Raw genomic sequence first — 21892 nt, forward strand, 5'->3', positions numbered from 1 at the left:
GGTGGGCACCTATAGTCCCAGATACTTGGGAGGCTGAGGTGGAAGGATCACTTGAGCTCAGAATGTCGTGGCTGCAGTGAGCCAAGATCGCACCACTGCACTGCACTCCAGCCTGGGCAACACAGCAAAACCCTGCCTAAACAAAACAAAACAAAACCAAAACACACTGATCTTATAATTGAGTGATAAAACTAAAAAGTAATCACCTCTCCCAACAAAAATGTAAACAGGACCGATAATTTATGATTTTATTGTCTTTCCTTTGTCCGGCCTTTAACATGTTTCTGTAATTTAAATAAAAATCTATTTACTTTCTCCATTTTAGCAAATGGTTTCTTTACCCAAATAGGTTGCACTATAGTCCCCATATGGTTTTCTACTGTTCCACAACCACTATTTCACAAAGATTGACAAAACTTTAATAAAAGTTAAATTTACAGACATCTTAAGATAACTTGGGAAATATGAAGTAAAAAAGAATTGAGTCCACAAATTAAGAATATTTTGCTAATATGCCCAACACCAATTTCAGCAAATCCAATCTACTTAACTCATATATTTAATGTGGTAATTTTTCTAACAAAATTTAATGGGGGTATGAATGATATATTTATGCCCTTGACAAAGATGACATGTGTGATTTTGTTGTGACTAAGAAAGGAGAGTATGATTTCTGGTGGTTATTATATCACTCTGGCTCATCGAAGCTCACAGAGTATGTAAGGTTCTGCCACGTCCAAAGACGTTAGGCAAATGTAATAGAAGGCGCACCGGGCTGACACACGTTTTCATCATACAAATCTTCCGGCAGTTCCTCTTCATCTCCATCAGGAAAATATGTAGGGAATGGTAGATTTTTACCGAGATCCTTATATGCAGGCAGTTTAGAATCTTTGACCTGAGAGAAGGCAAAAATCTTAGTAAGTGATACCAATTAAGTTCTTTAAAGGTAGACTTTTCAGCTATTATTCATAATCAAAGAAATACCCGCTACTACATTTTCTAACGTGAATAACACAACTGTTACATAAATAGAGTAAAAAGAACTCAGTCAATGCTTTCCTTTAATTCTAAAAAATATGACTAATCCAGTAACAGAAACTCAAGAAGCTATAAGGATAAAATCACCAATTATTACTTTGTATCTTAACTTGTAAGAATCTCTAGGATTGCCCCACAGGATGAAATCACATTCTAAAATTACTACTTGAATTTCATTTATATGGATTCATTTTCAAATATAATGACCTGACAAACTAGCATTTTTGTTAGTCTTAACTCTAAGAGCACATAATCAAAAATATCACCTCTTATTAAGGAAATTAGCTTACATTTTTCTTCCCCTACCAAAAGAGTCATTTCTCCAACAAATAAAACAAACAAGATTGTATTTCTATGTCCCATGGTCAAAAAAAAAAAAAAAAAAGTCCTGTATTGATGGAAAATTTAAAGATAATTCTTCAGCATTTTCAAATTTGGGTAAGGGCCTTTAAGTTGAGACTATTTTATATCATTCTTGATTTAGCACTGAATACTCCCATGGCCTTAGTGCATTTTTCTGCTTATAGGTGTGAGCAACAAGAACCAATCCTATCTTCATATACAATAAATGCAGCACAATGTATGTCAGAGCATACATTCTTATTGATAAGTTAAAGACAGAATAATATTTAGCAAAAACAATAACAGACCTATGAGTCTTTGTAAGAGCTCTGTTAACTCTATATATTCTCAAAAATTCTAATTATATCTGTGAACTCACAGACTGAACAATTTTAATATAGGTACTGATGTGATCTAAAATGTTGAGTTTTATTTTTGGAAAACATTATTGGATTCTTCAGAACTTCTGACTCATTCTACAGCCTTCATTCATAAGTAAAGTTTTTAAAAAAATTACATGTAATTATATACACAGAGTAAAATGAGGCATAATTACTTTAGCAATAAGAAATGAATAATTTGGTTGAAATAAAGTACACAGCTGCTAGGAACAGCTTAGTACAGAAAAACAGATCTACTTTAATCCCTCTTATTAAAATTGTTTCAAGAAATTATCAGTAAATTACCCAGAAGAAAGTCAACTTGTTTAGTTTTGTCCCCCCAATCCATTAATCTTAGGCTGAACTTTAAGAAGGGAAAAAGTCATATTCTTACCAATTTAAACTTGCTCAGTATTTAGGATTGAAAATAAAACCCAAGCAAAAAAACCAATAAAACCAATCACAACAAAACTTTCTGTGCTAATTTGAGAAATAAAAATTTAGTCATCAAAGACCCAAAGAGATAATTCTCAGTTGCTTTCACACTTTTATAGAACTATTATACCTGAGAAATATTTTAGACGGAATCACTGTTTGTAAAATCTAAGTATTACAATTCATGGATCTGAAACGTAAATGACATCTCAACCATTTTTGTCTTAGTGGTGCAAAAGTTGAGGGCCAAAGGTCTGCAGCCCATATGTATTTTTGTGTATTTAATCTTACCTCAGGTTTATTATTTCCCTGCCTGCACCAAGACTCCCTCAATTATCTACCTCATTCTTTTTATGTCTATCAGCAAACCAGTCTAAATCTTTTAAGAAAATGTGGGGGAAGGACAGACAAAAGCCAGGCAAATCTGAAAATAAATGATATGTAGGACATAGGAATGAACACGAATGAACCGTATTTTAGAACATACATTTATACTTATTATGCTGTAAACAATAGTTCTTTAGTCTTCATTAATACATTTAGTGAATCCAAACAGCAAAACTAAAAGCTAATGCCAATTAAATAGGTTGGTCATCTCTAAGACTATCTTTACTAACTTTGGAATCTTAAAAGTTATTGATAACCCTGTACTCTGAGGAAACAAAAGCTCCCAAGAAGTGAGCGGATGTTAACAAAGTTGGCTGCCCACTAGGAAGTGGCTCAAAACCCATAGGCAAGGAAGGACTAATTTACCTGCTACGCAGTCATTGGAAGAACAGAAATAATGGAGTGAAAGGACATAGCAAGTTTTACCATTTAAAACACAAACCTACGAAATGTTCCCCAAATTCATACCTTAATTAATGCCTGGGCAGATACTTTAAGGTTACAAAAGAAAGTTATTTAAGCACCATATTTCAAAGATTTTTTTAAAGGACGTGTTTATTATACAAATATACTTGCTGAAAATATATTCACTAGTGTGTTAATAGTTCAAAAGGGACTAGACATTGTTCTGATGCCAGTTTCTCAAAATGTATTTAGACTCCCGTTTCAGAATTCTTTGGTGTATCTTCTGAGTATCTTCAGTGATGGCAAACTATTATCGATTATGAAAGTGAATAGAGTTTTTGGAAGTAATCTTTTATTGAAGTAGGCAATAAATCTGAGTAATAAATGTTACTGGTTATCAACTATTTATACAACTACATCAGAATGTCATCGTATGTACTATAGTTTTTCAAGATAATTGACCATTCATCTCTGTTGGTAACAGGGATATTGTAGAAGTACTTGAGAAGATATTGTAGTAGTACTTGAGAAGTCACAGCAATTAATGGTAAGGTTCAGCTAGAAAACCAGCCTAGAATCATGTTATGTAGAAAAATAGGCAGAAAAGGAGGATTTGACATTTAAAAATTAATCTGGTGTCCAGTATACTTTTATTATAAAAAATAATCCTTCTCCTTTATCAGGTTGTGCTATTTATAACCTGTGATCTGAAATGTGGGGCCAGAGATATGAAGATATGTCTTCATATGAATTATGAAGACAAAATACTATGGGAAGTACAATGACAATACTCTGGCTTCAACTATCTGTCATTGTAAGTATGACTGCCTTACTTGGGGACTAGAAACCTACTTAAACTTAAAAACCTGCAAACTTAAGGAAAAAACAAAACTTACAAAAATTCATCAAATACATTTTTCTTTTTCTCTCTCTTTTTTTTTTTTTTTTGTTTTTTTAAGCAAAGTCCCACTCTGTTGCCCAGGCTAGAAGGCAATAGTGTGATCACAGCTCACTGCAGCCTCCAACTCCTGAGGCCACGTGATCCTATCCTCCCACTTCAGCCTCCTGAGTAGCTGGAATTACAGATGCAAGCCACCAGGCCTGGCTTAAATGCATTTTTTTCTTTAACAAAAATGAGAATAATCCAGTCAGTAAGTGAAGTGTCTCAGAAAGGTAATTTTAAAAAGCAAAATTCTTATTCCTTGCAAGATTTCAAAAAATTATTCCCTATGCTAGTAATGGAACCTAGAAATGAAAAAAATATATAAGGAAACACTGAGTTTAAAAAATCAGAGGATTAAGTTTCACTATTTCTTTGCTGCTATCATTGGAAAATCAATGAAGAGTATACTCTGGAGAACAGCTGACATAACTTTTAATACAAACTTATTTTCAGCATGGAAGATTCAAAACTCAGAGGTAAGAAAATTTGTATTATGTTGGAATAAACTCCAGGCAGAATATTTATTTTCTATTTTATGGAAGTAAGTCTCTGAGAACTTAAAGAGTTTTTATTAAAATGTATCTGAGCTATCGGTACAAATTTTTTACTTTTTTCTTTTTTTTAAGAAAAACACTTAAAAGATATAATCAGAGCATGGTGCTAGTAATAATAAAAAAGCTCCCCCTCAAATGTCTACCTTTAACCACTTTTGATGATTCCAATTTTTACCTCATGTATTTCTGGTTTGTCAAAGTAACTCTTTTAAAAGCCAAAAAGCATTTTTTTGGGGGGGGGGGCGGTGGGGGCAGGGTTTACTTATAATTGACACATAATTGTACATATATATGGGGTATGGTGTGATGTCTCAATACATATACATTGTATAATGATAAAATCAGGATAACTAGCATATCCATTACTTTAAACTTGTATCATTTCTTTTATAGTGATAACATTCAAAATCCTCTCTTCTATCTATATTGAAATATACATTACTATTAGCTATAGTCAGTCACCCTACTATATAACAGAACACCGGAATGTATTCTTCCTAACTAACTCTGTGCTTGTAGACCACCTCCGCCAGCTCTCCTCCCCCCTATCTTCCCCCAGCCTCTGGTAAAACCATTCTGCTCTCTACTTCTATGAAATCAACTTTTAGATTCTACATAAAAGTGAGATCATGCAATATTTGTCTTTCTGTGCCTAGCTTATTACACTTAACATAATGTCCTCCAGGTTTATCCATGTCACCACAAACAATAGCAATTCATTCTGTTTATGGCTGAAGATTATTCTAGTGTGTGTGTGCATTCTCTAGAATATTCTTCAGCCATACGCGCACACACACACACACACCACATCTTCTTTATCCATTCATTTGTAGATGGGGCACTTTAAAAAGCTAACATGTTCCTTTTGGAAGGACAGAGATATACTGGTATTTTGGCAATAGTTTTCCAAATATCCTTCTCATATTCCTGAAGGTCTTTCTGCTTACTGGCCTGATGTGGTTTGGATTTTTTTCCCCGCCCAAATCTCATGTCAAATTGTAATCCCCAATGTTAGAAGAGGGGCCTGGTGGGAAGTGACTGGATCATGGGGGCAGACTTCCCCCTTGCTGTTCTCGTGATAGTGAGTTCTCACAAGATCTTGTTGTTTAAAAATGTGTAGCACCTCCCCCTTCCCTCTCTTCCTCCTGCTCCAGCCATGTAAGACATGTCCGTCTCTCCTTCCCCTTTTGCCATGATTGTAAGTTTCCTGAGGCCTCCCTAGCCATGCTTCCTGAACAGCCTGCGGAACCACGAGCCAATTAAACCTCTTTTATTTATAAATTACCCAATCTTAGGTATTTCTTTATAGGAGTCCATCCATTCTATTAGGATGGACTAATACACAGCCTTACCCTTTTCACAGGTTCTTGGTTTGAAAGAAATAGAATACAGGTTATCTTGTGCATTTTTTTCACTCAGGTGCTACTAAAAAGCAGAAAGATTCAGGAGAGAACATGTGGAAAAACAGCCATTTATTTATAAGCCACATATATGAGAAAAAGGAGACTTTATGGCAAATATCCACATATATAAACAATAGAAAATAAAGAGAGTAATTTGTTAGCTTGCAAGTAAGAAACAAAAAAAAAAAAAGGAAAAAAAAGAAGACACTTATACTTACCTTTACTAAGCAATTTTTATGTCCAGGTACAGAGCCATTTACATAGATTATGTTGTGCTTTGTGTTTATTCTCCACACCTAAAGCATGAAATAAAACCAAAAATTTTAGGATATACTTGTATTAAAACAATGTTACTAAAAGCTGAGGATGTAAGTTGCTTGTAAAGTAATAATCTTACCAGTACTTCAGAATGTTGAATAAGAACTGAAAAACTTCAAGTCCTATGGATGACTTGTAATAGAAGACCATAGCAAATATATCTTATGGAAGTAGTAGAAAACTCTCATTTTAAATAGAGATGTGACTGAATGATCAAGACTATTTGGATATTTCAAAGGACTCTGTTGGCACCATTAACAATAACAAGTGGAAATTCAATTTTATTTTATTTTTAGTTAATACTAGCTTGCTATAACTAGAGTCTGGAGAAGCCACAACCTCACTGATTCTAATTTCTAAAGAAAGTGGGCTGAGTAGATGGTCCTCAAAAGATCTTCATGTGGAGAAAAAACGTACATAAATGGGAGAGAATGATTGGTCAAAAAATGGTACTGAGAAAATAAAATATTTGGAGAAGGAATCAAGTTTGACCCATGGCTCCTATCTAATAATGAATAAGTATTAAATATTACAGAAATTGAAATCACACACACGAAGAAAATACAGCAAATAGATGGTCTCTGATGAGTATAAATGTAATAGAAGGGGTAAAAAAATCTTAGGTTTAATTATATAAAATTTGAAAACTTCTCCTGGTCAAAATTTATATATAAAAGGTATCCAGAATAGAGACTGGGAGGATATGCACCAAAATGTTTCCAGTGATTGTCTTTGGGTATTGTTCTTATTGGTGGCTTATTTTCTTCTTTGTACTTCCTACACTTTAAAACATACATGCAAACAAATATAAACATTAGTTGTTTAACAGAAATATAATTATACAGCATCCATTATAGTATAACTCAGTTTTACTTAGATACATTTCTCATTGGTAGAGATTGAATTCAACTTCTCTTTTAAATATACACAGATATTTTTTATAAAAACAGATGTATATCATAATCCTTTTGTAGTGCTATTGTTTCCTCCTATTTTGATTGTCTCCCACTCTCCTCCTTACCTACATCCACTTACACACACACACACACACACACACAATTTGATATATAATCCAAGAACCTGGTATATACGCTTCCACTCTTCTGTGATTATATGATGGCACAGCAACATACACACGTAGAGAGATTTTGTTCAATCTTTTACTCAATAACGAGTATTATACTGAATGCTCTGAATCTTACTTTTTTCATGCAACAATATCTTGTAAAAATCTTCCAGGTCCAAGAGTGGACTACTAATTTTGTCTCTTTAATGACTGCACTTTTCATGGCTTGAAATATACACTATCATTACTACCACCATTACTACAACTAGAGTGTACACACACACACACACGCAATTCATGTATCCTCTTTTCCTCAATAATTTTAAAGCCTCTTAGAACAATGGTACAGACACAGATTAAATACATATTCTGCTGCCTTTGCATTTAGACAATTTAGCTGTTCCTAAAAAGAACCACTTGTAACACTTACTTTCAGTCCATATTCTGTCCTGTATATGTTTCCCATTTTTCCAGGCATTTTAGTTCCAGGCCAGACTCTGCCAATATCCTAAATGAGAAAACTAAAGTTAACACTTTTAAGTACTATCAATTTTAAACAGCACTGATCAAACCACAATGCAAACTAAAAATATAAATTATTAAAATGTTTTATTTTTCCCCTATTCTGCTAGGTCCCAGTAAGGAACTAAATACGGATTTAGACATATTTACTCCTAGAGGATTTCCTTTCTAATGAGACTAGACTGATAAAATAAATACAGACTAAGAAGCAGATATAGGAGAAAAACTCAGTAACAACTGACCTAATACTGGCTAAGAATTAAAGAAGGACAAGGGCATACAGACACAGCGACACCATCATTCAAAGAAAAAAAATGGACTGCCAGGCCTGTTTTGAACTCATCTTCTGTATTAACTGACTTAATGGACTTCATCCATACCACTGGTGCTGGAATGGTCCTACTGCTCCTTGCTTTAGATGTTACTTTCCTTGACCAAAATTATTCAAGGACAGAGTTAGTTATCAGAATACTAGTTTGTCTAGCCCTGGTTTTCTCTGATTTACATAAATCTAACAGCTTCACAGTCTCTGATTTTGGCTCTGATAACAGATAATAGTTCTACATCTAAAGAAGCAAATCTGAATTATGACTAAAATGGAACAGCTTCTTGTAACACATGAATTCTCACAATATAAACACTTTTCCATCAGCTGCTCTCACATTAACAGGTGAAACTCTCAGTAGAAGTACCTCATCATGGCATTAGATATGTTTAATATGTAACCAACAGGCTTAAAAGACAATTCTGAGTATTACAGACTAAGTATCACTCTTATTCATTCTACAAATATATTCTGTTATATATGACTACAATGTTCCAGTAGACAGAACTAAGACACACACACACACACACACACACACACCCATTTCTCTGTGTGCTACATTTTTCCTTGTGTGCATGCATGCATTCCCCTCCCCCACCAAACAGTATATGCATACTTATAGTTTGAATTCAACACTATAGGGTTCATTTTAATTTTCCCATTTTCATACTTTAACGCCCTTTTCCAACAGTGAGAAACCTAGCTCCATTATCAATACATTTACTTATCTACTCAATCCTACAATTCACAGAAAATTATTTCAGAATTGTTAACTGATACTAATTCAAAAGACAAACTGAATTCAACATTTGCACAAAGTACATTTTAAATTTAGACTCAGGGTATATACAGCCAAACTACAGATGCTCAGCTAACCTTGTGGAATATAACTAATTCTAGTCTGGCTCTGGGAAATGAGTGAGGGGCAAGGATCCATAAAAGGGTGACAAGTACATGGAGCCCCCTTGTGTCAGACTAAAATTATATGACTTCATATCAAGGACGGACTGAGGACTACATGTGCAGAAGTTGAATATTTAGCATTAAAAAGAGCTTCACTAGTTATACTCACACCAGTTGCAACAGCTCCTGGTCTCCTGTGGGTTTTCGTTTGACCATGCGTAGCAGGCTGGCCTTTAAATCCCCATCTTTTCATGACACCTTGAAAACCTTTACCAATACTGAACAAAACAAACGTTAGAATTTACATAATGAAAAGAGCATAGACCATTCCCAATTGTACACTTTCTAGTACCAACTGTACACATTCTTGTTAGAGTTTTAACAAAGCTTCTTATTTAAATAACTAGAAAAGGCTATACAAGTAAAACTGCAAATAAACATTCCTTTATCTCTGTCTTGGTCTGCGCCCCTTCCTGGAGTCTAATTCTATATAAAATGATTAATTCAAGATTGTGAGACACCAGCAAGCTAAGCACAGGGAATTTTATCTGAACAGGAGTTTTATCATCCTAATTCTGTGAAGATGACACAGTAAAAATGGAAAAGCTCTAGAAGTTTCAAAGTACTTGTAACAGATATGGCAAGCAGCTATTAAGATGGAACCCAAAGATCACCACCTCCTGGTACTCATGCTCTTGCTTAATTCCCTCCCCTTGAGTCTGGGTGAACCTAGTCCCTTGCTTCTAATAAATAAAATATGGCAAGAGTGATGAGATGTCACTTCTGAGATTTGGTTACAAAGAGACTGTAGCTTCCATCTTGGTACTCTCTTGCTTGCCAGGCTCTGAAGGAAGCCAACTTCCACAGCTAGTGTAAACTGTCCTATGGAGAGACATGCTGCAAGGATGTCTCCAGTTATTAACGAAGGACCTGAGGTCTGGCAATGGACTATTAGTAGGTATGGAGGCAGATTCTCCCCAGTTAGAACCTTGACATGACTACAGCCCTGGCTGATGCTTGACTGCAGCTTTGGGAGAGACCCCAAGTCAGAGGCATCCAGGTAAGTTACAATGGGATTTCTGAGCACAGAAACTGAGGTAATAAATGTTTGTTATTTTAAGCTATTAAGTTTTAGGATAATGTGTTAGGCAGCAATAGGTACTAGTATAATAGACGACTAAATAGAAAAAAATAATGCTCTAAATGCTGAACAAATTCTATCTTAGAAGATATCAGAAGGATCTTCATCTCAGGGTTGAGAAGAAACAAATGGAGAAATAAAATCAGAGAGTAACAATTTCTTACTAATCTAAAATCTCCTTTTAAAATGAAATCACTCTATTTTCAAATTCTGTTAACCCCATGATCCAGGTAGAAAGCAAACAACACTAAAGCTAAAGAATTTATTAAAGTTTGTTTCTGAAATGCTCACTAAATTAGGTATAGAAAGTATGCAGCTTGAAACAACAAAGGCCATATATGACAAACATACTGATGTTATGCTTTCAGCGATTCCCCTAAGATCAGGAACAAGACAAGTATGCCCACTTTCACCACTTCCATTCAACACAGTGCTAGAAGTCTTAGAGCAATTAGGCAAGAGAAAGAAATAAAAGGTATCCAAATTGTAAAGGAAGAAGTTGTCCCATTTGCAGATGATATATCATATACAGGAAATCCTAGACTCCACCAAAAAACTGTTAGAATAAATTCAGTAAAGTTGCAGGATATAAAATTAACATATAAAAATTGGTAGTGTTTCTATATACTAATAGTGAACTATCTGAAAAAAAAAATCAAGAAAACAATTCCATTTCCAATAGCTACGAAAAAATAAATACCCCGGAATAAACTTAATAATGGAAGTGAAAGATTTCTACACCGAAAATGATAAAACATTGATCAAAGAAACTGCAGAGGATGTGGGTAAATGGAAAGCTATCCGCTGTTCATGAACTGGAAGAACTGCTAAAATGGCCATACTATACAAAGTGGTCTACAGATTTAATGCAACCTCTATCAAAATACCAATGACACTCTTCACAGAAATAGAAAAAATAATCCTAGAATTCATACGGAACCACAAAAGACAATGAATAGCCAAAGCAATCCTGAGTAAGAATAAAAAAGCTGGAGACATCATACTACTTGACTTCAAAACATACTACACAAAGCTACAGGAGCCAAAACAGCATGCTACTGGCATAAAAACAGACACACAGAACAATGGAACAGAACAGAGAGCCCAGAAAGAAATTCACACATCACGGGCAATTGGTTTTTGACAAAGGTGGCAATACCACACACTGGGGAAACACAGTCTCTTCTATAAATGGTGCTGGAAAACTTGAATACCCACATGTAATGAGGTTAGACCCCTCTCTCTCACCATATGCAAAAATCAATTCAAAATGGATTAAAGACTTAATGAAAAAAAAAAGTATGAAACTACTAGAAGAAAATATAGGGGAAATGCTTCATAATACTGGGCTGGGCAAGTATTTTTAAATGAGACCTCAAAAGCACAGGCAACAAAAGAAAAGACACATTACATCAAACTCAAAAGCTTTTTGCACAGCAAAAGAAACAAAGCAAAGAGACAACCTACAGAATGGGAGAAAACATCTGCAAACTACATCTGACAAGAGATATCTAAAATATATACTAAAAGAACTGCAAAAAAACCTAAAATAACTGCAAAGGAACTCAAACAACTAAAAAAAAAACCCCAAGTAACCCAATTAAAAAATGAGCAAAATATCTTAACACATTTCTCAAAAAGAGACAAAGAAATGGCCAAGTATATGAAAAATGTTCAAAATCACTAATTATCAGGGAAATGCAAATCAAAACCACAATGAGATACCATCTCATTCCAGTTAGAATGGCTACTGTCAAAAAGACAAAAGAAAACAAGCGTTGGTGAGAACGTGGACAAGAGAACACATACACTGTTAGTGGGGATATAAATCAGTATAGCCACTATGGAAAACAGAATGGAAGCATCCCTCAAAACATGAAAAATATGACGACCATATGATCCAGCAATCCCACTATGGGGTAGATATCCAAAGGACATGAAATCAACATGTTGAAGAGATATCTTATATTTATTGAGCATCATTCACAATAGCCAAGATACAGAATCAACCTAAGTGTCCAATAACAGACAAATGAATGAAGGACATGTGGCACATATACACATGGAATATGATTCTGTCATAAAAAAATAAAATCCTGCCATTTGCAACAACATTAATGAAACTGGAGGACATTATGTTAAGTGAAATATACCAGACACAGAAAGACAAATAATGTATGATCTCACTTACATGTGGAATCTAAAAAATGTTGCTATCATAGAAGTAGAGAGTGCAACAGTGATTACCCAGAGACTGGGGAGAGGATGGGGATGGGAATGAGGAGGAGGGGGAGAGGTTGGTTAATAGGTAGATAGAAGGAATAAGTTCTGGTGTTCTATGGTACACTAGGGTTATCTATGGTTAACAGTAAATTATTATATATTACAAAATAGCTAGGAATGGTTTTGAACGCTCTCGCCACAAAAAAATGATAAACGCATGAAGTAACAGGTACCGTAACTACCCTAATTTGGTCATTATACAATATACACACATATTAAAACATCAACTTGTACCCCATAAATACAACTGCAATGTGTCAATTAGAAATAAAATTTGTCTTTGATTATATCAGTATAAATGACACAATAAAAAGACTGGAAAAAATTCTCAGACTGTACTAGACGTTTTAAATTTTTTTTTTTTTTTTTTTTTAAGAGACAGGGTCTTACTCTGCCAACCACGCTGGAGTGCAGTGGTACAGTGATAACTTACTGCAGTCTTAAACTCCTGGGCTCAAGCAATCCTCCTGTCTCAACCTCGTGAGTAGCTAGGACTACAGACTACAGGTGCATGCCACCACACTCAGCTAATTTTTAATTTTTTTGGTAGATAGAGGGATCTTGCTTTGTTGCTTAGGCTGGTCTCGAACTTCTAGCCTTGAGTGATCCTCCCACCTGGGCCTCCCAAAGTGTTGGGATTACAGGTGTGAGCCACCATGCCAGGCATGTGACATATTTTTACTCTTAAAATGAAGATTTTTCTCACCTTTTACTAGATAATACATCAACATATTTTTAACAGAGTGTTCTCTAACCCCACCAATGTTAGCTATTATTATATAGTGTACTGTTCAGGCCATTTACAAGGAGGACAAAAAGAAAAAGATTATAAAAACAAACTTATTTCCACAAGGACTTTGCTATACATTCAGCAAACAATTAGCAATGGATTGAAGAAAGCCTATGTGAATAATACAGTTTGTTTTCAATACATCAAAAATCCACTCTAAAAATAAGGATAAGGCTGGGTCTGGTGGCACATGCCTGTAATCCCAGCACTTTGGGAAGTTGAGGTGGGAGGGCTGCTTGAGGTCAGGGGAGGCCAGCCTGGCCAACATAGTGAGACCTCAAACTTAAAAACAAAAATGATACATTACATGTACAACTTAACAGCTGAATACTATCAAATCATAGGTCAAAAGTTACTTTTATAAGAATAATTTAAACATAGCTTACATCACATTCTTCACATTAAGCCCGTGAAGAGTGTGTCTATAATTTTTTGGATGTGAAAACTCAAGATAATGTGTATACCTGATCAAAGAGCTAAAACATAACACATACTAAATAAAAACCCACTATTAATTATGTAAACTAACATCTAAGAAGAGAATAATCAAATATTTTATGCTTTAGAAATTTAACAAATGTTTCCACTTACCATTGAATTTTAGAACCTAGTTGGAAAGTACAGTGCTTGGCAATTTAAAAATGAAAAGGAAATACCTAAAGAGTAATTTGAACTTACCATATCATTTGGCAAACAACACTTCAAAGAGAAAAGGAGAGAGAGAGACTGGCAACACTAATCTAAATGAACATGTTACATTGGCCATTCTTGGTAGAAAGTTTACTGGTACTTCTGTGTTCTTAAAACTGATGATCTCTTACTTAAAAAGAGAGCATGAGTGCATGCACCAATAGAACACATGCCAGGTGAACTACAGAAGATAACTTAGCTCAATTTAAGAGTAAATAATTATAAGATAAAAGTGGTATCCTGAAAGTGCTAATTATCTGTTGGCTAATTACAGATTGCTTTTCAATCTAGCTCTAGAATACATCATGCAGTTATACTCTGTACAATGAGAACCTCTTCAGTAACCTTTAAACAAAAGAACAAAACACAAATAACATGACAAATTATTGGCTGAATTCAGATTAGGGAGAACAGACTGTACCTGTTGATCCATGGGAGGTACAGGTATTTATACTACTCTCAGTTGTCACTCAACTTGAGAACAAAAATAAAACAAAAGCAAGAAATGAACTAATCTATACTTAGTACAGCCAGACACATTTCAAGTAAAAGGTTTCCACAGGTCATATAAAATAAAATCTTCATTTTACTAAAAATAATATACAACATACTTTATATTTTATATCCCTTACCCATTTTCTGCTTAGTTTTTAATTAATCATAGCAGAAAAAAATCAAATAAAGGAAAGCTTAAAGTGGAAAGAACATAGAGATCCCAATTTTAGTTAGATATATTTGAAAATTAAGAAGACATAAAAGATGTATTTTATTTAGAGTATCTATACTAAAATATAGAAATTCAGATGTACCATTTAATCTAGGAAACATTATTGTCCTTGCTTCTCAGTCCATTTCCCCTCAGTACACTTTCAGTGCACGAAGGGTAGAAACTGTGTATTATTTAGCTGTAGCGCCCAGTCTAGAGAAGCAGAGTAAAATTTGTTACTGGCTATAGCTGTGTCCTGGGAAGACAGGGGATTAAGTCTCCTTTCTTCTGTCCTACAGTTTCCAATTATTGTATAATGGGCATGCCTTTTAGTTTGAAAAGATGGTTTGAAGAAAAGGGGAGAAGCTTAAAAGTATGGCTAATAATCCTGCAGAAGGGAATGCACAATTTAATGTTTCCCGCTGAATTCTATAAATCTCTAGAGATTCTTACTATGAGAATTGTATTCCCTTGCTATACTGTGACAAATGCCTACCAGGAGACACACAGGTTTTAATATAAATCCATCATGTATTTCTTTACTTTGTGAGAAACTGCCTTTCATTGCATGATTCTGGATATACTTGTCTATGGGGATAAAACGAAATGTCCATAAGGTGAAGAGTGACCAAATACCTGCTTTTAAACCCATCCATTCTGTGTCCTCTGAGAACTTCCTCTAAAATTCCCATCCCCTGAGTATCTCCCTTGAGAAGCCACTGGATTCTCCTACCTTCTTTTCCCTTCATATCCCTCCTCCTCTTTCACTGGAACACAAACTGCTTCTCCTTCTCTCATCAACCATCCACTCTCTGCAATCCATCTTCCTCTCCAATTACTCTTTGGAATTCACTCTGAGGTTAATCCCCAAATCCCAAATCCAAGTCTTTTACTAAAACAGCTTTTTATTATGGAAGTTTTAAGGAATATTCAGGAGCAGAGAGATTAACTCAGTAAATCCCTATGTATCCATCATCCAGTGTTGAACAATAATCGACTCAAGGCCTATTTATTTTTTTCATCTGTTCCTCTCCTCTGACAACTCCAATAGATTATTGTGAGGCAAACTCCAGATACCCTATCATTTCATTCACAAATATTTCAGTAGAGATCTCTAAAAGATAAGAATACTTTTGAAGAACAAAACCACAATACCATTATCACAACCTAAAAAATTTAGTAATTTCTTAACATCGGTGTTTAGATTTCTATAGGATCTTTTAAAATAGAATCTCTCCACAGGGTTTTCCTCTACCCCTTAACGTCCCGCTCCTTTCCATTGTCATCATTTCCTCCCTATTTTCCTGCTTCCCTAATGTTCTTTGAGAAATCTCTTTCCTCTTGCTGCCTCTGATTCTCTTCTCACTAAGGTTTAAAAGAGGGGTTGGCAAACTGGCCTGTGCTGGCTGTATGTTTTTGTAAATAAAGTTTTATTGGGATAGAGTCATGCACACTAATTTACATATTGCCTATCTCCAATTTAGAGCTGTAATGGCAGAATAAGTTAGTTCTCTCACGGGCAAGAGAGAACATAATGTCTGCAAACCTAAGATATTTACTTCCCATTCTTTGAGAAAAAGTTTTTAGACCCCTGAAGTTATTAGTAATAACCTGGAGTTCCATAATCTTGCACTCTGGCAAGAATTTTGCCATGATCCCATTCTACAGATGTACCAACCATATCCAATTGGAAGTACCTCAGCCATTCACTTGCAGTGCTTAAGAAACAAACCAAACATCTCTCTTCCTTCAAGTTATCCTTCATAGCCACTAGGGCAGAATTCCCAAGGTGGTAATCTAATCACATAAATTTGTACTCTGCTTTAAAAAAAACAAGCAAACAAACTTAGATGGTTCCCCAGTAATATATATAGCTTATATATAAGGTTTTTTTATAACTGGATCCAACCTGACTTCCAAACACTGAAAAATCTTAGTCATAGCAGATTACTCCATGAGTCCCTAAATAAGCCACTCTTCCATGCCTTTGTTCATTTTGTTCCTTCTGCCTCTAACACCCTTCATACTACATTGTCTATCTTCCCACTATTGTCATGAAAAAACAACCAAGTATTCAATATCAAGTTGCATCACCTGTGAAATATTCGATTTTTTTTTTTTGAGACAGACTCTCGCTCTGTTTACCAGGCTGGAGTATAGTGGTGTGATCTTGGCTTACTGCAAGCCCCACCTCCCATGTTCAAGCAATTCTCATGCCTCAGCCTCCCAAGTAGAACCTGCAACCACGGCTAATTTTTCGTCTTTTTAGTAGACATCTCTACTAGTTTCGCTACATCTCTACATAGTTTCGCTATGTTGGTCAGGCTGGTCTCAAACTCCTGGCCTCAAGTCATCTGTCCACTCTAGCCTCCTAAAGTGCTGGGATTACAGGTGTGAGCCACTATGGCCAGCCCAAAATATTTGATTTTTAATTTTTAAAAATCAAAATCCATACTCTAAGTAGAGGTTTTTCAATTAGAACCATTTCCAAATTAAGTTTTCTTTTTTTCTTCAGGGAAATGTTTAGAGTCCTGCAATTTATCCAGCCACTGATGAAGCTGCTTAGAGCTGGCAGGAACTCCAAATTATTCTTGCATACACTGTCCCCCCTGCCTGGCCATGAGCACAGTCAGGCAAGGTCTACGAGTATGCCCTCCAAATTAAGTTTTCACTTTCTTTCTTTATGCTGTAAGAAGTTTAAGTGACTTGTACACATATCACTCAAAAAACCAGTAACTGTGTACCATATGGAGAAAGGACACTTGACTTCTTTAAGAATACACCCAAATCAGGCTACATTTTTAAAATTTAATAAATAGAATTGGGGGTGGGAAGGTGAAGAAATTACTGGTTTAAAAAGCAGCTTCTCTGTTATGGTAAAATGGAGATTCACAGGAAAATGGAGATTCACCTGGGTTTCTAGCTAAAATCAACACTGAGCTGAAATGAACCTATAAAACAGATTAGAATTAAGATGAAATCGGGCCGGGCATGGTGGCTCACGGCCTGTAATCCCAGTACTTTGGGAGGCTGAGGCGGGTGGATCACGAGGTCAGGAGATCCAGACCATCCTGGATAACACGGTGAAACCCCGTCTCTACTAAAAATACAAAAAAATAGCCGGGCGTGGTGGCAGGCACCTGTAGTCCCAGCTACTCGGGAGGCTGAGGCAGGAGAATGGCATGAACCCGGGAGGCAGAGTTTGCAGTGAGCCGAGATCGCGCCACTGCACTCCAGCCTGGGCGACAGAGCGAGACTCCGTCTCAAAAAAATGAATTAACATAAAATCTTTTAACTGTGATAAAGTATTACTGAATATAAAAGCAAAATGTCTAAATCAACATCAAAAGAAATTCTGGTAGGATATAATAATCACTTTACTATGCTTTAGATTCAAACTATCCAAATGTTCTTAGTTTTAAAACAAACAAAAAATTCTAATAAACAAAAAAGAATTAATTTTTGCCAAAACATATTACATGTATATAAAAGGCTTATTAGCTAGCTGACAATCTCCCTCAAGATTAGCTTTTAACTCATGATGAACTAATATGGCACAAACATTTTAATCTTTTACTATAGCTTCTCCTCATTTCAGCAAACTCACTCAGATGTTTCCTACTTACTTGCATTTCCACATAGCATCTCTACTGAAGATCCCTGTAAAGTGTGGCAGTCAATTTCTACCCAATTCAGTGTTGCTGTCTAAACCTACTTGATCAGTGATGAACAGGTGCTGAGCCCACAAGTCAGTCATGGTGGAATTTTCCAGTTGCTTGGTGTTCCATTCACATAGAGTTAGAAGGTGGCATGGAATATCAGTATAGCTGTAACTCTTTAGGATGAATTTGTGACAGCATGACCTGAAATGCAGGTATATGATTTCTGTCTAAAAACCATAAACTTCCCATCAATAACTGGGAACATTTTTATCAACAAGAGTGCGAGGAGTGCACTGCTTATGGCTTTTCTGACATCAAATCTAGCTCATTTAATAGTACAAAGAGTCAACTGTGCAGTGATTCCTTCAATTTCCCAACTGCACTAAATAAACCCAGAACACCACATTTGTTGTCCTGGGCACACTCTGTTCTTCTCAAAAAAGAAAACACAAATAAACAATTCTACAATATCATGAAAGGACACAAATTTTCTGAAGGTCTTCAGCCATATAATGTTCTTCAATAGATTAGAAAGCCATATTGCCATGAGCTATGAATCTACTGTCATGTATTATTTCTTTAGTATAGATAAGGGTGAGTTATGCCACTTGGAAAACTAAGGAATTATTTTTTGGAAACAGATTTTTAGAACTGAAAGAAACCTTAGAAACCATTTAGCCTCAGACCCTCAGGTTAAAGATAACGAAATCGAAATCCCCACAAGTTAAGCCACTTGCCCAAAATCAAATCGCTGGAAATGGAAACATCCAGCCACGCTTTCAACCCAGGTCATAGTGCCTCTCAAGAAACAGATTAGAAGAAAAATATTAAAATATTCCAGCAAATCGGAGAGGTATGAAGCCATTTCAAGGGCATCCTCATTACTCTGCAAATTCCAGATACAATAGATAGCATGTGATCTTAAAATTACCTAGAGTGTTTTGTAAAGCTACTACTTTGTTACATAAAATATAAAGGCAAAACTTAATGTATTGGAAAACACCAGAATTGAATTCCTAATAACGTCATGTTTTCTATTCATTTCGAAAGATATTTTCTATTCAGGAAAACATGGATCTTTCTTTTTAAAATTGAAACTAATTACAAAGCAGCAACATCAATAATAGTGATAGTAGCTAATACTCCTGAGCATTTATTATGTGCCAGGCCTTGAGCTAAGAGCTTTCTATTCAATCTTTGTAATATGGCTATGAAGTACATTTACAATTATTCTTATGTTAAAAATGAAGCAGCAAAGAGATTAACAAAGTTATCTAGGTCACAGAGCTACTGAAAGGCCCATGCTTTTAGCCACCACCTTACATTGCCTCTTATTAGGCCTTAATTTTGCTGAGCTTGAGTAAAAACACGCTGCTTTGGAAATAAGGAGGCAACTATAGATGACCACTAATAAAATTTTTAACCCAACAACTAAATATAACCCCAACACACCACTCTCCAATCATTCATTTTGACTGATTTAAGAGGGATTAATTTTTACAAAGATTATTTCTCTCTATAGTTTAATCACTCATCTTGAAAATTCTTTCACTAATACGTTAAAAACGTACTGCTTTGAATAACCAGTACATAAAGTTACTTGTTAAAAATGAAATAAAACTGAAAATGTACAGGACAGCACAGCAACTGTATCCTGAAGGCAGCACATACCTTGCTTTCTCCTTCCGGAGTTTACAACAAACATCTACCAGTTAGAACAATGAGCTTGCGGGCAGAGTTTCTGACAGTATGTAGACACTCTTCACTCAACAGTGTACTGGGCTAGGTATACAGCCCACAAAGTCTTTACTCTTTTAAGAACCCATGTTGACAGTTTAAACATCTTTGACTTTGGTAGGCAACAATACTTCGTTACACATTTTGGTATTTAAATGAAAGGATCCAAACTAACTGAATCTCAATAAATGTGCCAAGGTGCTCCAATACCTAATCTCCTCCACCCCACTCCCCTTAATTTTTATTACTGGCCAGGCATGGTGGCTCACGCCTGTAATCCCAGCACTTTGGGAGGCTGAGGCAGGCAGATCACGAGGTCAGGAGATCGAGACCATCCTGGCTAAAATGGTGAAACTCCATCTCTACTAAAAACACAAAAAATTAGCTGGGTGTGGTGGCAGTTGCCTGTAGTCCAGCTACTCGGGAGGCTGAGGCAGGAGAATGGCGTGAACCTGGGAGGCAGAGCTTGCAGTGAGCCGAGATCGTGCCACTGCACTCCAGCCTGGGCAACAGAGCAAGACTCCATCTCAAAAAAAAAAAAAAAATTTTATTACTAATGATAACATTGTCAAGTAGTTATTTTTCTGTTTTGAGACCAAAGGGTAAAGGACACCGACAACTGTAAAGTAGTAAGATTATTCCTGAAAATATGAGTTGTTTTAATCAGCCCAGACTTGTAGACAAGATTTTTAAATTATCCTTCTTTCAGAAAGAAAAAAATATTTTAAGTACCTGAAGTCTTCTGACTTCAAATTTTAAGTAAATAAATAAATTACAGATAACCAGACGGAAAATTACTTCAGGTATGCACTGTCATGAATTCAAAGTTCAACAAGACACCTAGCAGGAAGTGTCTCTCCATGCTATTACGAATGCATCACTACCATCTCTGTCCTTCAAGTCCTTTCAGGCAGATACCTAACACTGCTCCCTAACCACAGCAGAAAGCATCTTTAGTTTTCTTTTTATTTGTTCTTTGTTTCATTCTTCTCTCTTTTCTTCCTTTTTTTTTTTTTTACAAGTTATAATAAGCACCACCAGAATTCAACAGAAAAAAAATGGGCTAAACATCCTATGTTGAGGATAGAATTAACAGTCATACCTCAGTTTACTCACTATTTATACATTATAGCTGTTCCCTCTTCATAATCGAGACTGAAAGAATGGGAAAATGTTAGACTCTAAACCATCATCTATTCAAAGTTACAATGGAATATAATTGCTACTATAGAGCAAGAACATAAACCTTAAAAATGTACCCAGGGTAGGGGCAGGGAGAAAAGACATCATGATACATGCTAGTTTAAAGATTTTATTTGGAATGAATTACATAAACTGCCATATTTCAAAGACTGGGCTTCATTATCTATTGATAGTATAATAAAACTATGTAAAAATGTTCTGCTAGGCAGTTTTATTTATTAGATGTAAAAATCTTCCCCATACAATCTAAATAAAATTTGTCTTCTACCATCCTTTTGATGAAAAACTATTGCTGATATTACAAGTAAAAATTAAAATGAATTCTGGTAAATTATATATTCACCTCACACCCTAACGTGACACTGGTAAATTTACCTATTTATCTAGAGAATTATAACCAACATCAGTATAGGTAAACACAATGTATCTTTCATGTAAGCAAGTTTCCTAACAAAATTTTATTTTAAAAGGAACACTTAAAAATTGTAAGTATATCTTCAAGAAGCTGTTACTGTTGGTTACTGGCCACTTTTTAAAAAACTGTCTGCAGACAATTTCATTCCTGAGGTAGACAGATACTTCTAACACTATTTTCTTGAAATGCAGACAGTGTTTGTTCCTATAAAAAATTTTCTTAGTTATTTCTAAAGTACATT

General features: G+C 35.3%; 1 protein-coding gene and 1 non-coding gene across 2 annotated transcripts in view; both read right to left on the minus strand.

The window, feature by feature from the left end:
- Window positions 1-234: 234 nt before the first annotated feature.
- Window positions 235-21892, minus strand: part of MRPL3 (mitochondrial ribosomal protein L3) — a 42514-nt gene continuing 20856 nt past the window's right edge. The window contains exons 7-10 of the mRNA XM_019024200.4: window positions 9194-9302; window positions 7705-7782; window positions 6109-6186; window positions 235-898 (exon numbers count right to left, since the gene is read on the minus strand). Coding sequence (XP_018879745.1) covers window positions 746-898; window positions 6109-6186; window positions 7705-7782; window positions 9194-9302 — 418 coding nt within the window. The 3' untranslated portion in view covers window positions 235-745. The remainder of the gene's footprint in view (window positions 899-6108; window positions 6187-7704; window positions 7783-9193; window positions 9303-21892) is intronic.
- LOC115934198 (small nucleolar RNA SNORA58) lies at window positions 17152-17288 on the minus strand. The gene has a single exon (XR_004070020.1). It is a non-coding gene; the product is annotated as a small nucleolar RNA SNORA58 (small nucleolar RNA).

This window comes from Gorilla gorilla, chromosome 2 (genome assembly GCF_029281585.2).
Source record: "Gorilla gorilla gorilla isolate KB3781 chromosome 2, NHGRI_mGorGor1-v2.1_pri, whole genome shotgun sequence".
In the NCBI taxonomy this organism is placed as follows: domain Eukaryota; kingdom Metazoa; phylum Chordata; class Mammalia; order Primates; family Hominidae; genus Gorilla; species Gorilla gorilla.